The 14,787-nt window shown below is 35.0% G+C and overlaps 1 protein-coding gene across 1 annotated transcript; it reads left to right on the top strand.

The window, feature by feature from the left end:
* The first annotated feature begins 13,250 nt into the window (after nucleotides 1–13,250).
* LOC105302617 (olfactory receptor 9K2) lies at nucleotides 13,251–14,346 on the top strand. The gene has a single exon (XM_011375741.2). The coding sequence runs from the start codon at nucleotides 13,390–13,392 to the stop codon at nucleotides 14,329–14,331; it is 942 nt and encodes a 313-aa protein (XP_011374043.1). The 5' UTR covers nucleotides 13,251–13,389; the 3' UTR covers nucleotides 14,332–14,346.
* The last annotated feature ends 441 nt before the right edge of the window (nucleotides 14,347–14,787 follow it).

Below are 14,787 nucleotides of genomic sequence, written 5' to 3'. Positions count from 1 at the left end.
GGCCTCATTTGTTCTTCCTTTTCTAGTTTTTTAAGATGAAGTGTTAGGTGATTTATTTGGGCTCGTTCTTGTTTTTGGAGGTAGGCCTGTAATGATATGAGCTTTCCTCTTATGACCGCTTTTGCCATGTCCCAAAGTTTTGATAGGTTATACTATCATTATCATTCGTTTCTATGTATCTCTTGATCTCTCTTTTTATTTCTTCTCTGACCCAGTTATTTTTCAGTACTATGTTGTTTAATCTCCATGTATTTGTGGTTCTTTTTGCTTTCCATTTACAGTTGATCTCTAGTTTCAAAGCATTATGATCAGAGAATATGGCTGGTATGATTTCAACTCTCTCACATTTGTCGAGGCTCTCTCTGTGTCCCAGTATGTGATCAATCTTTGAGAATGTTCCATGTGCACTAGAGAAGAATGTATAATCAGCTGTTTTGGGATGGAAAGTTCTATAAATGTCAATTCTGTCCAGTTGGTCTAATGTGTCATTTAAGGATGTTATTTCCTTATCGATTTTCTGTTAGGATGATCTGTTTATATCTAACAGTAGAATATTTAGGTCCCCTAGCATGATAGTGTTTTGGTGTGTTTCTCCCTTTAGTTCTGTTAGTAATTGCTTTACATATTTCAGGGTTCCCTGATTGGGAGCATAGATATTAATAAGTGTGATGTCTTCTTGGTGCATGATTCCATTTATCATTACGAAATGTTCCTCAGTATGTTTCTTTACCTTTTTTTATTTTGAAGTCCATTTCATCTGATATTAGTACCACTACTCCAGCTTTTCTCTGAATGCCATTTGCTTGGAATATCATTTTCCACCCTTTCACTTAGAGTCTGTATTTGTCTTTGGGACTGCAGTGTGTCCCGGGAGGCAGCATATGGTTGGGTTTTGCTTTTTGATCCAATCTGCAACTCTATGCCTTTTTATTGGTGAGTTCAGTCCATTTATATTTAGGGTGATTATTGAAACGTGAGGTCTTTTTACGGCCATTTTATGTTTTGCTTTCTGGTAGCTTGGTGTTTCCATTGCTTTCTTGTCCTTGTGTTTCTGTTTTCTTTATTTTGGTTTGCTTCTGTGGGTTTTCCCTCTGGTTCTTTTGTTTTATGTTATATACTTCAGTTCTGAATATTTGGCATGTGGTTACCATTACGAATATGTAAAGTATAGTTATATATATACAATCATCTGTTTTCTTTTGTGCATGCCTTATCTCCATTCTCCTTTCTGAATTTGGATCTTTGAATCTCCCCTTTTCCATCATTGTTATCTTAATTTGCCCCTATGCAAAGTTCATTATTATTTTGGTATAGCAATTCTCTTGTCGTTTAATCTTATAATGCCCTGTTCCTTGTAAAGGTTGCACTCTCTGCTTCTATCAGCCTGCTAGTCACGTTACTCCTAATATGTATGTTTTTTGTCATTTTGTTTTAAGTGAGCTGACCCCTTTCTGTATTTCCTATACTACAGGCCTCATAGTGGAGATGTCTCTCAATTTTTGTATGTCTAGAAAAGTCTTTATTTCCCCTTCATATCTAAAGGAGAGCTTAGTTGGATCCATTATTCTCGGCTGGTCGTTCCTTTCACTTAATAGTTTAAATATTTGATTCCATTCCTTTCTGGTTTGTATGGTCTGTGCTTAGAAGTATGATGATAATCTAATAGGTTTTCCTTTATAAGTTACCATTTTCTTCTCCCTGACTGCCCTGAGAATTCTATCTTCGTTGTTGATTTTTGATAACTTTAATACAATGCGTCTTGGTGAATGCCTCTTGGGTTGAGGTAATTGGGTGTTCTGTTGACTTCTTGAATTCCAAGCTCCAGCTCATTTCTTAGATTTTGGAAATTCTCGTCCACTATTTGTCTGAAAATGGTTTCTAGTCCCTGCTCCTTTTGCTCGCCTTCGGTAATGCCCATTATTCTTATGTTTCCTTTCCTGATGTTATCAGCTAGTTTTTGTATTTCTCTTTCATTATTTTTCATTCTTTGGTTTCTCTCTTCTTCCTTCTGGTATATTTCTAGATTTCTTTCTTCTATATCACTGATCCTTTCCTCCATTTCGTTGACTCTATTTCCAAGCTTGCTATTTCATTTTCAACTCCTGCAATGTGTTTTTTTTATCTCCAGAAGATCTATTTCGTTCTTTTGGGGGGTTTCACTTTCCTTACTCTGTCCATCTACTTGTTTTTTCAATTCCTGAAATTGTTGATATGACTCGTTTCGGATCTCATTGAGTTTTTTCAGGAGTACCATCCTGAATTCTCTGTCATTTAAGTTGCATATTTCTATGTCTGTAAGCTAATTTTCTGGAGATTTTTCACTTTCATTCTGAGATGCCTTGTCACCTTGGTTGTTCATGGTGTTTAATGGGCTATTTCTCTGCCTGGGCTTTAATGGAGGTGTATTGTGTTGTTCTTCCTGAAAGAAGATTTATTATATAAAGATCTCTCTTTAGTTTGTTGCAAAGAAGGCGCTTTTCTTTTGGTTTCCAGTAGGTGGAGTCAAAGCCTTTTGGATCCCTGCTTTATATAAAGCTTTAAAAATGCCTTTTTATTTTCTGATAGGTATTTAATTGCGCTCGCTACCTTCATTTTCAGTCCCTGTCAGTGTTAGCGACAGTTTTGATAGCATTTGCTCAGATTCTTTTGGGGCTCCTTGGTGTTCCATTTTAGAGGGTATGGGGGGAGGCACCATCTGAGTTGGGAGTTGGGGGTTGTGGTTCTGCCTCAGTTTTACAACTGCAGCTGGTAAAAATCAACTGTTGTTTCTCTGCCGTTCTACTTCTCTGCTTTCTGCCTTGATGACTGGGCCCTTTTGCCGGCCTCGTGGAGCTCACAGCATTCCCAGGCAGGGCTATTCTAGGAACTCGATACACTTTCTCCCCTCCCCATCCTCCTACAGGGAGCTCCAGCGGCTGCCAGAGGCAGCTTCTTTGTTTCTCCCAGTCCACTGGCCAACTCCCAGTGTTCTGACCTGTGGTAGCTCTTATGCACAGATCCCACGCTCAGAGGTGCTTGTGTGCAGTTTGCATGTTTTTTGTTGAGTTTTAGATGTTCAGCTTATTGTTATTTCAAGGGGGTAGATCTGGGGACCTCTCTCACTTTGCCATGTTTCTCCAAACTTTTTTATCTTTGCTTTTTGTGAGCATTTTTACATAGGCAATTTTCCCTCATGTATTTATATACATATAAGTAAATTCTCAGTGCATTAACTGTTTCATATAGTCTTTGACAGTTACTATGATCATTCCACTGGGCTATGCTCATATCCCCTTCCGCATTTTCATTTTGCCAACTTAACAATGCAATGTGATTCTGCAACATTTCTGGATTCCTCTAATTTTGGCCGTTTCTTTTGGCTAATCTGATAATTGACTTGTCTCACTGGGCATCAATGAACAAAAACTTTGGCTTTCTTAGTGAATCTCATCCTTAGCCAAGTCTATTTCTTTTTTTTCCATTAGGGGCAGAAACATTAGGAATTTATTTCATTAATCATATGATCTTGTCCTTGATCATATGATCAAGTGATCTTGTCCTTACTGCTAAATAACAAACTACAGGAAGTATGATTTTTTTGTGTTATTTCTGGTTTAATGCTGATATGGATTAATATATATATTTAAAATAATTTGTTGTTGTTTTTGTAGCTATTGGGTCTTTTTTACTAAGTGGAAGGTGCTGAAAGGTTGGTATCCACCCTTGTTCAGATGTCAGTTTGCAAGCTTCTGAGAATCCTTGAGTGACTGAGACACTCACCTTTTCACAACCAGACCACAGGAACTGTGGCTTACCAAGATTAAAGCCTGGTTGTAACCACAGGGTTGAGAAACTCCCTGTCATACCGTACTCCACTGTTACTATTTTAATTAGGCTGTAGACAAAATCCTTACTTTGTCTTGTCTGATTCGTCTTCCTTGACCTGTGCTTGAAGCTGTAAAACTGTTGCTGACAGTTAGCTGAGTATCTCTAAGATGGCTTCTCTCTTCCTTAACAAGGAAGATAATTAAACTTTTAAATGACAGACTAATATGTATGTGGTCAGTTTGGTGGGGAGTGGTCACTCTTGGAGATTATTATAGGGATCTGTCTTATTTATTTAATGCAAGGACATTTAATTCAAATAGATTGACCTACATCAAAGGAAAGGAAATGTCTGTCAATAACTTAATGAATTAAAATTAGTTCACCATGTTTGGGATAATAAAGAGCTCTCCCTTCTATTAAAGCCTCTCTGGTTAATTTCAATCTAAGTTAAAAGACTGAATAATTCCTAGGGAGAGAAGGGTGGATAAACTTCCAATGTCAGAAAGAATGGTTGTCTTCTCCCAGAAGCTGGCATAAAAAAAACAAAACCAAGCAACCAATGAAACAAAAACAACACCAAAAAATCCCACAAACAAACACACTCCAAACAATTCCCTCCCCCAAAGAAAAAACAAAAAACAAAAAAAAGAAATATGGCAATGTTGGATTGCTAGGTAAGAAACAAAGAAATAAAATGTCCAGCACTCTATAAACAAATAGACTCAAACGTGCACTAATAAAAACATCTAAACATTTTAAATATTTTATAAATAAATAAGGAAAAGCTATCCTACCAGAGGGAAATCCATGGACCAATGGTTTGATAATTAGGTTTACATAGCTTCTCATATCTTAACACAACAAAAAATAGACAATCAAAACACTATATAAAGTAAACCTTGAGTTAATTTCTCATTGAAAATCTGATTAAGTTTCCAGGATAACTTAATATAGGAAATAGGTGGTTTTAATATAGGAAATAGGCACGAGAACTACACAAATTGACTTAAGTATTAAACCCGGTTGTATTCAGAGGCTGCTACGTGCTGCTAGACATGGGAACCTGGCTATCAGCATAAGGCCAGATCAGGGGAACTGACAGGAAGATTCCTGTGGAGATCACTAACAGCTTCCCCATGCCCCCTTCCCCATGCTGTGTACCCATACCCAGAAAGGAAAACAGATTTAAAATAAATTCCTTGGACACTCGGGGCTCGCTCACTGTCTTTGAGAGGAGACCACATCTCTATGGAGCGTTATTCCTTCTTCAATAAATTTTCCTTTTGTCTCCTGGCCAGCTCACTCTTCTTTCCTCCTTGCAGTTAAGGTCAGTTCTCTCTCCTCTCCCTCTCTCCCTCTGTCTGTAGGACTTGAGTCCCCACTCAGGGGGATGTGCCCCATCCTGCATCAGTTTTATAGGTCATATAAATTCTCATTCTTTTTATAAATAGCTAAAATTATGAAATAATAAATATATATATGTTTAGCTATGTTGAATAATAGTAATAATTTTCAAACTGACTCTTGCATACCCCTAAGCAATTATACATAATCATCTTGATATAATTGTTTCATGTATAATCTCTGGATAATAAATCTAATAAAATTTTAATACCAATAGTGATTGTGTTGCTCTGCAGTTTGTCGATTTAAATATAATTTCCACGATCTTTTATTGACTTTAAAACCTAAGGCTAATGGTAAGAAATGAATAATATTTGGTCATACAAAATCTTTCTCCACCTGAGCAACTTATGAGAAATTTAACCTGATAAAGACATATAATACAAAAATAAAACAGCACTACACATAGTTTTACTTGTATATGAAAAACATTGGCTCTTTGTAAAGCTTCATTGAAAATAGCAAATTCTTTGAGGCATGTATACTGTCATATACAATATGGTTAATACTTTTTAAAGCTATAATTAATGCCTTTAAGTTATCTATATTTGTATATGTTTAAAAATATTAGGAAAGAGTATCAGTTAGGTTTTAAGAAAGCTTATCAATATTTTTAGAAAGATAAACACTTCCAAAAATAAGCCTTTCAATATAGAGTTTTCTCAACAAAAGCAAAGTCCTATTTCCTGGACTTAATAAGTTTAATTCCTTTTCTTACCAAGAAATGACTTCCTGAGAGCCTGTTACTCTCTTTGTGATTTCTGACATGCCTTAATCATATTTAATAGAAGTTCTTACTTTTAATAAAGCTAAAATTTAATATTTATTTATAGCAGTGCTTATTTTGACTGTTACCACTGTGATTAATAATGCTAACGTTGCAATCTTATCTCAAAAGATCTATGACCTGTGCTTAAATGTTCATGTAATGACCAGCTACCTTTGATACTATTTTTGGTATTGCTTTCCCCAAATTAAGATCCCAAATTAGAAGAAAAATAAACTTTAAACGGGTGTTTTATACTCCAAATATTTCTTGAGTTTTGAAGGTGGCTGCCCCCTTGTCTTGTAGCCCATAATGACATGGCAGTAATGAGTGAGAAGTGGTGATATAGTTATAATTGTTGTGCTTTTTATGTTTAATTAGCTTAACACAGTTAATGTGAGTGACCCTGTTTTTCAGTCCATAGTATGGTTAATTATCATATTAAAAAGAAAAGTTCAATCTTGCTAGAATAATTATATACTGGTAAAATGTTATGAATATAAATGTTTTATTAATTGTATAATACTCATAATCAGTAGATACATGGTCATGTACAAAGACTGATACAGTGTTTATTTTTATTAATTTTTATAAAAGATTTACATATATAAAAAATACACAAATCATAAGTATACAGCATGATAACATTCTTTCATGTTAGAGGGTGAGGGGAAGCAGAGTTTGCAACCCTAAAATGTGCCTTTTGGGATAGTGATTATTTTAAGCTGGTATTTTTAAGAAGTAAAGATTCAAAGAGAGCCTTTTACCTCCCCATTACCTGCCTAAAGGACTTCAGATAAAAAACCTGCTTAAAGGAAGGGATCTATCACTTTAGCATCATAATATAATCTAACTGGCAGAATTTAGCAAAGTCTATTAGACTCCCCTCTGTGCCCCATTGTTTCTGGGTGGCCCAGCAGGAATTTATTTACCAAATGTTTGTTCTTTCTTATCTCTCTGTGAATTGTCTACTTTCCCTTCGAAGACGCAGACCCCTGCCTCCTACTCCTTAATCCAGAATAGGATGTAAGCCTCAACTACCTAGTGTTTTTTGTGGGGGGGGGGAGGGGAGAGATTGGGAGAGGTGGGAGAAGGGAGAGAAGAGGAAGAAGGAGAGGGAGAGAGAGAGAAAAATTGATTCTTAGGGAACTCCTGCACGTACACACATGATAAATTTGGTTATTTTTCTCCCACTAATCTATCTCATGTTAATTTGGTTATCAGTCCAGCCAGAAGAATTTAGGAGGATATTTTTCCTTCCCCACAAGGGGATAACTCATGGTAATAATACAAGAAAACTAGAAGATCCAGACCAAGGTTCAACATCTATTTCAAATATGAGTAATAAACTTAAGAAGATTCTACTCTGATATTTAGTATGTAGATTTCCCATGGAGGAAGTAACCTTAATGAGTTTTCTTCCTTTACATTTTTATTTTCATTTCGCATTAATAATTTACATTTTCTTTCTTTAACTTTTGTTTTCTTATTTTGGGTATAATCCTTTGGTAAAATGAAGACTTGAAGCACTGGTAGTAATTATCCTTGTCTTATTCTTTGTTTTAAATAGAAGGTTTCCAATGGTTTTCCATTAAAAATATGTTTACAGAAGTTTTTTTCAGTTCTCTCTTTTATTTCTATTTTTAGTTTAGTAAGACTTCGTAATATCGTAAATGAGTGTTGAATTTTATCAAATGCTTCCCTTGCCTATTGAGAATATTATACCTTCTTTAATTAATGTAATGATGACATATCTCAGTAATCTACTATTAAGACAATTTTTGCATACCTGCAATAAGTGCAGTTTGGTAATGAGGTATCATGTTTTTCTAGCTTTATTGAGCTATAATTGACATATAACATTGTGTAAGTTTAAGGTGTAAAACATGTTGATTTGATATATATTGCAATATGATTACCATTGTTGCGTTAGCTCATATCTCCATTACATTACATAATTACCACTTCTTTTTTGTGGTGAGAACTTTTAAGATCTACTCTCTTAGTAACTTTCAAGTATTTAATACAATATTGTTAAATATAATCCCAATGCTGTGCATTAAATCCCCAGAATTTATTCATCTTCTCACTGGAAGGTTTTACTCTTTGACCAACATTTTTTTATATACTACTTTCTCTCTATGTATATTTTTACTCATATTTTGTTAGGATTTGAGTATATAAGTAGAAGATATTGGCTGTAATTTTTCTTTGATGTGCCATCATTGGTATATTCCTTGTTAAGTCACTTAAGTTACAGAGAATGTGAGATATATCACATAAAAATTTAGGAATGTGCCAACTCTGAGATAAAGTGAGCTGGGGCTTGTTTATTCCTCCAAAGTAGAAGAAAATTTGCTGAACCATTCATACACTTGCTATGAAGAGTTAAATGCATTTTTGAATTTTGGAGGGAATATAATGCTTCTTAAGTGTGTGTGCAGCCATGATTTTATACCTGGGTCCATAAAATGTCGTTGCTCTTCAGCTGGTTTAGGCTTTAAAATAAACAGTATTGTGACTTGGAACTTATGAACAAAAATATCTAATAATGTTCTGAGTTCTTATAGACTATTAGATATTCCGTAGAAACTGTGGCAAACTCTGATTGGATAATAAGAGCACTGGCTTCTCAGGATTTAGAGGAAAGCAGTTTTTATGGAAGTTATCCTTTTGAGAAACAGCTCCTATCTTGGGCTTTGATAGAGATTGTACTCTTTATTATGGAAACCAAATGACTAATACCTTGACTGGTGTCTGATTCGTCAATCTGCAGTTGGGATTACAGAGAAATATTAGGTGATTAAGTGAAAGTAGTATATGTGATGTCTGGCTTGAATGTATCTTGAGGTCAGAAATAATTTTATAAGCAGTTGGTTCATATTTCCAGTAACTGCTCCTGTAGCATTGCCACCTTCTTTCAGCCTACATTATGATCATGTGGGATATCCTCTATTCACAGTTTCTGGGGAAAAAAATAAACTGAGCCATGTTTATAGATGATGCTGCATATAATATGAGCAACTGGAAATGGACTACTGCTGCAGACTAGTCCAATTAAAGGTTGTTCTTTAAAGGACACTGGTAAGGAAAATATTCTTAACGGGTATAATTTCAGGATGCATAGCTTAATGATTGAATTTTTATCAAAAACACATTGAGATGTTTTTGGCTGATATAGAACAGTTTTAAAATTTATTTTTAGTATATACAGTGACCTTTGAGAAATTATTAATGTGATACATGATACTTAGATAAATAACTTTTAAGCAATTAAAGTTATAAGTGAGCCTGACTTATATCTAGTCAATCATTATTTACATTTTAGTTTGTTAAACAAAAATCTTTGAAACCAAAAGTCATCCTGAAAGAAAGAGTTTATGCTAACTAGAGGGAGGACCAGGCCCTGGGGCAGGGAAGGCTAGATAAAGAAGATGAGTCCACAGCCCTGGGGGTTTCAGCCTCTTTTATACAAAGAGTTTCAGGAAGAAAGATGTAAGTTGTTTTGAAAGAATTTTCATTGGCTATGGATAAAGGGGGCAGAAAAAAGGGAAGCAAGGAAAGGTCTAGGACAGGTGAATAGTCCATAAGAAGAAATACATTTTGTGTCTGGATTGTGGGCAACAGTTTGAAAAATTCATGAGTAAACAGGATGCAATGGCATGCTGGTGGTTGGCTATTCTTTTTGACTAATTGCTGAAATAGCCGTCTAGAAGTTGATTCAAGGTTCAACATACATTCAGTGGGCAGTCTTTCCTTGTTTTCGACCTAGGGCAGCTAACTAATTAACTTCACTTGTTTCTTCCTCCTACCCTTTGGCCTGCTATAATTTAATTTAAGACATTTCAGAATTTTTTCCGATAAGCTTAATGAGTTAGAGAGCATTCGTTGGGCTTTGCCCCCTATTGAGGCATGGTATTCTACTTATTTATTGACAAAAAGTAGCTGGAGAATAACTATGGAGAATTTGGGGATAAACGAAATGAACTTTGAGTAGGAACAAAACTTTCCCCACAAATTATGTTATGAAGGATAATATTTCCTTTCATACTTATTTCTATTTGCCTATCAAAACCTTTCTGTCATGATAAATTGAAATGCTTCTTTTTTTAGTGAAGAAGTTAAGATCAAAAGATCCTTTTGGTTCCTCCCAAAGGATTCATGCTGCAAGAAAAGAAAACAACTCATATGCCTTTTGACTCCTATTAGGCTCTTTTCCTTTTCTTTTTTTTCTTCTTTTTAAAGCTAGGGCCTCTGCGGCTCTCATGGACCTTGGCTCTAGAGCCTAGATACTTTAATAACTTATACTTCTCTCTCTCTGGGGAGGATTATCTCCCAGAAGGTGAGGGAAACCTCAATGCTGCAATTATTTGAAAAGAATACACTGTTATGCCAGTACCAAAGCCATTATGGATAAGTGCTGCTGATATTTTGGCATATTATCGGAGATTCCAGATGGGCCATGGCCTCTGCTTACATATCCAATATAATCTACTTTCCTTCTTTAAAAGCATCCAAACATCTCAGAATGCAGGAGAGAGGCTATCCTGCTGATTAATTCCTCAGGTTCACTATAGTTTGCATAACTATAGAATATAATTCCTGGGTTTATTTCAGTTTTAGCAGAGCATCATTTGTAAAATTCACCTTGTCTCTCATTTACAAAGGACTACAGCATTTTTCAAGAAATAACTACTAATGGAAAGGACAGTTGTTTAAGAAGAGCAATAGGAAAATAAGTCAAATTTATGTATGGGAAGAATATAAAACTGGGATAATGAACATGCATTTGGAAATTTGGAAGGGGAAGGGTTCATTTTATCTTGACTGATTTTTCAGTACTTATAGTTGTAACATAGTATTAATTAACTTTATGTTTACCCTTTCTAGAATTAAAATAATAAGAAGAAAACATTGGAATACTGCTGCTTCATTTTACAGAATCTAATTACCGGACAAGGTAAGAGTAAATTTTATAACATGTGAATTCTTGACAAATAATAAGTCACAGACTGACTACTTGTTTATTGGCTACTCTGGGAAAAACTCTCTTCTAGGTATTAATGTCTTCTGTCATAAACTTATTAACATTAAAATGAGTTTAATAGGAATAAATCTTAGAAATTAAAATGACCTGCATCCTTGCCCCTAGGGAAGATTAAAAGAATATAAATAAAATATACTATTTTTCAAAAAATACCTCACAACTACTTCAGGCTCTCTTTTCACTGCTTAAATATTGTACACCTCCTCAGACTCTAAGTATGATCTATTTAAAATCTTACTCCTTTATAATACAATGATTTGCATGTTTAATTTTTGATGGAGCTGGTGAATCACAAAGCTATAACAATAAGGCACCATATCATTTTCCTGTAAATTTTCTTTGTCTCAAGCAAAATATTCTACTTCTCTCAGATTTCCGTATCCCTTTACAACTTAACAGTTTCTCTGGTTCCTTCTCTAAACTTTGAATGCTTTATCCAAAAAAATGCATATACATAGTATTAATTTTCAACCTAATTAGCACTGATTGTTTCGGTATGCATTGTGAGATTGAGCATGAAAAGATATAATAAAAATAATAATGGCTAATATTTATTGAGTACTTCGTCATAAATAGTGCGAAGTGATTTACATGCATTATCTCAATATATATTGTCATGGAAACTTTGAGGGTTATATTGTTTTTATCCCTCCTTTATATAAGGATACAGTGATATAGTAGTATAGTAACTTGCCAAAATTATATCAGTAACTTAAGTCTAAGTAAGATATATAAGTCATGTAAGCAAGTTGTATGAGTAACTTGTCCAAGGTCCCAGTTAGAAAATGAGAAGAATCACTGGAACTTAACCTCTATTTAAACCTAAACCTGTGCTAACCACTGCAGTACTGCAATTTTCAAGTCTTTCTCTGATTCTGCAAGCTCAAATATCATTCAACTTTTATCTATATAATAAATATGCATTGATTAATTGCCATTAGCGAGACAGAGAACATAATGCTGACAATATACGGAGGACAAGTTGAAGTTTGATTTTAAGGAAGTTATTGTCAAGTGAGGAATTATTAATATTACAATATGGTCATAATAGCTACTATCCCTGGGAACATGAGGTATGCAGAGATGTTTTATCCCAGGTTGAATTGGGGAATGTATTTTGTAGATAAAGAACTTTAGCTGAACTCTAAAGTTCAAAGAGAAGTAAGTCTGACAAAGGAATAGGAAAGGCTTGTTGTCAAAGCTGGTGTCGTGCAGTAATTAAGAGCATGGACTTCAGAGCCAGCTTTCTAGGTTTCAAATTCCAATTTCAATCCTAGTAGGTGGATTTCAATAGACTTCATTTCCATGTACCCCAGTTTTCTCATGCGTAAACTGGGGAAGATAATAATACTCGCCTCATTATTGTATGGATTAAAAGACTACTATAAAGCATTTAGAATAGTATCTGGAATATAAAAGGCACCACATAAATATTTGCTATTATTATTGTCTAGTCAGAATCATGCATATAAAGACATGAAGGGGAGAGAGGGAGTATCCATATTGTTAATATAAGGAGTTCAAATTCTTAGTTGAGCTGTCTAGTAAATGAATTAATTATGGCTTTGAAAGTTATATCCAGGGTAAATAAGGATGTGGTCAACAATTCTTTCATATGCACTTTTTGTTCAGTGTTCATTTCTAAAGTTATTCTTTTTATCTACACTACCTGTAGGCCTATTAAAATACTATGAGACATGAGTTGAGGAAATTCAGGGAAATTATCTTTATGAAAAGGCTTTGGAAGCCCATCTGGGAGAGAAATTCTAGCATGTGAGTGCTAATAATTTTTGTGTTTGATTAGGTACAACTTTTATCTTAGTGAATATATGTTACATCAGAATCCAAAGTTTCGATTACTCACAAAAAAGTAGTTTTTAAATTCAGTAGCTTACTTTATATCTGCTAGTTCTCTAAATTAAACCCTCAAAGTTAAATTTTTCTAGACTACTGAAACCCCTAATATTGCCAAACACAGACATTAAAGTTGCTTCCCAACTATCATTTATTAAATTATTTATGCTTTCTTCCAGTCAGTGCTTTGTGACAGAATTTATATATAAACCATGAGTCATAAGTGTCTACAGAAGCAATAGTTGCAAATGTGAAAGGAATTTGGGTGGAATGACATTACATTAGACTCAGAAGAAAAGATCTAATTCTACTGCTTTTAGGAATTAACTTTTTGATTCATCATCAGCTGGTATTGGCTTAAAGTTGTCACAGTAATTTTATAAGGTTAAAATGAATAATGATTATAAAATAGCTTCGGAATCCTAATACTTTAAGAGATTGTTTGTAACTAGGATCAAAGCCAAGGGTTCATTTGTTTATTTTGCCTTGTGCCTCTCAGCAGGTTTCTGCCATGGGTGACAGGGGAACAAGCAATCTCTCAGAAGTGACTGACTTCATTCTTGTAGGCTTCCAGGTCCGCCCAGAGCTCCACATTCTCCTCTTCCTGCTTTTTCTACTTGTATATGCCATGGTCCTTCTAGGGAATGTTGGGATGATGGCCATTATTATGACCGATCCCCACTTGAACACACCAATGTATTTCTTCCTAGGCAACCTCTCCTTCATTGACCTCTTCTACTCGTCTGTTATTGCCCCCAAGGCCATGATCACCTTCTGGTCTGAGAGCAAGTCCATCTCCTTTGCAGGCTGTGTGACCCAGTTCTTTCTCTTTACTCTCTTCATTGTGACCGAGGGATTTCTCCTGGCAGCCATGGCTTATGACCGCTTCATTGCCATCTGCAACCCACTCCTCTACTCTGTCCAGATGTCAACACGTCTCTGCACTCAGCTGGTGGCTGGTTCCTATTTTTGTGGCTGCATCAGCTCAGTTCTTCAAACCAGCATGACATTTACTTTATCCTTTTGTTCTTCTCGGGCCATTGACCACTTTTACTGTGATACTCGCCCACTTCAGAGACTATCTTGTTCTGACCTCCTTATCTATAAAATGATTTCTTTTTTCTTATCCAGCATCATCATTTTGCCTACCATCATAGTTATTATTGTTTCTTACATGTATATTGTGTCCACTGTTCTAAAGATACACTCCAGTGAAGGACGAAAGAAAGCCTTCTCCACTTGCAGCTCTCACCTAGGAGTCGTGAGTGTATTGTATGGTGCTGTCTTTTTTATGTATCTCACTCCCGACAGATTTCCTGAGCTGAGTAAAGTGGCCTCCTTATGTTACACCCTAGTCACTCCCATGTTGAATCCTTTGATTTATTCTCTGAGAAACAAAGATGTCAAAGAGGCTCTAAAAAAAATTTTAGAGAAGAAAAGTACTATTCTTTGATTATTATTTCTCTTCCACCAAAGGTATTGTAGCTATTTATTTCATACTCCTTGTGGCTGTTAATGAAAGTTATTCTCCTGAACATCACAAAAATACTATAAGGAGCTTTTTCAAGGTATTATACCCTTTATTTCTTCTCATTATTATTCTCCTGCTCCCCCACCCCCCGAAACATTGTTAATTCTGAATGTCCTGGGTACTAGTGATGTTGTGGACATTAGAGAAACATTCTTCAAGGTGAACCCACCCACTGATTTCAAATAACATTTTATTTCACAGAATTGATTTCTATTTATTTTTATGGCATACTGCTGAACATTCTGTTTATACTTTATTATAGTGTTTAACCCATATTTTGTCTGGTGCTTGTCTTTGGAATTGCTCCTGCACTTACACACAATCATTGATAATTGACAATAATGCCCAACTTATTTTTTTAAATAACATATTTTCCAA

Source organism: Pteropus vampyrus, unplaced genomic scaffold, assembly GCF_000151845.1.
Source record: "Pteropus vampyrus isolate Shadow unplaced genomic scaffold, Pvam_2.0 Scaffold276, whole genome shotgun sequence".
Taxonomy (NCBI): Eukaryota; Metazoa; Chordata; class Mammalia; order Chiroptera; family Pteropodidae; genus Pteropus; species Pteropus vampyrus.
The sequence above is the reverse complement of the archived record's forward strand: the minus strand, read 5'-3'. Positions and strand labels throughout refer to the sequence as shown.

Bases quoted from the DNA above. Each gene is read 5' to 3' on its own strand.
- LOC105302617 (XM_011375741.2), top strand. From the start codon at position 13,390: ATGGGTGACAGGGGAACAAGCAATCTCTCAGAAGTGACTGACTTCATT.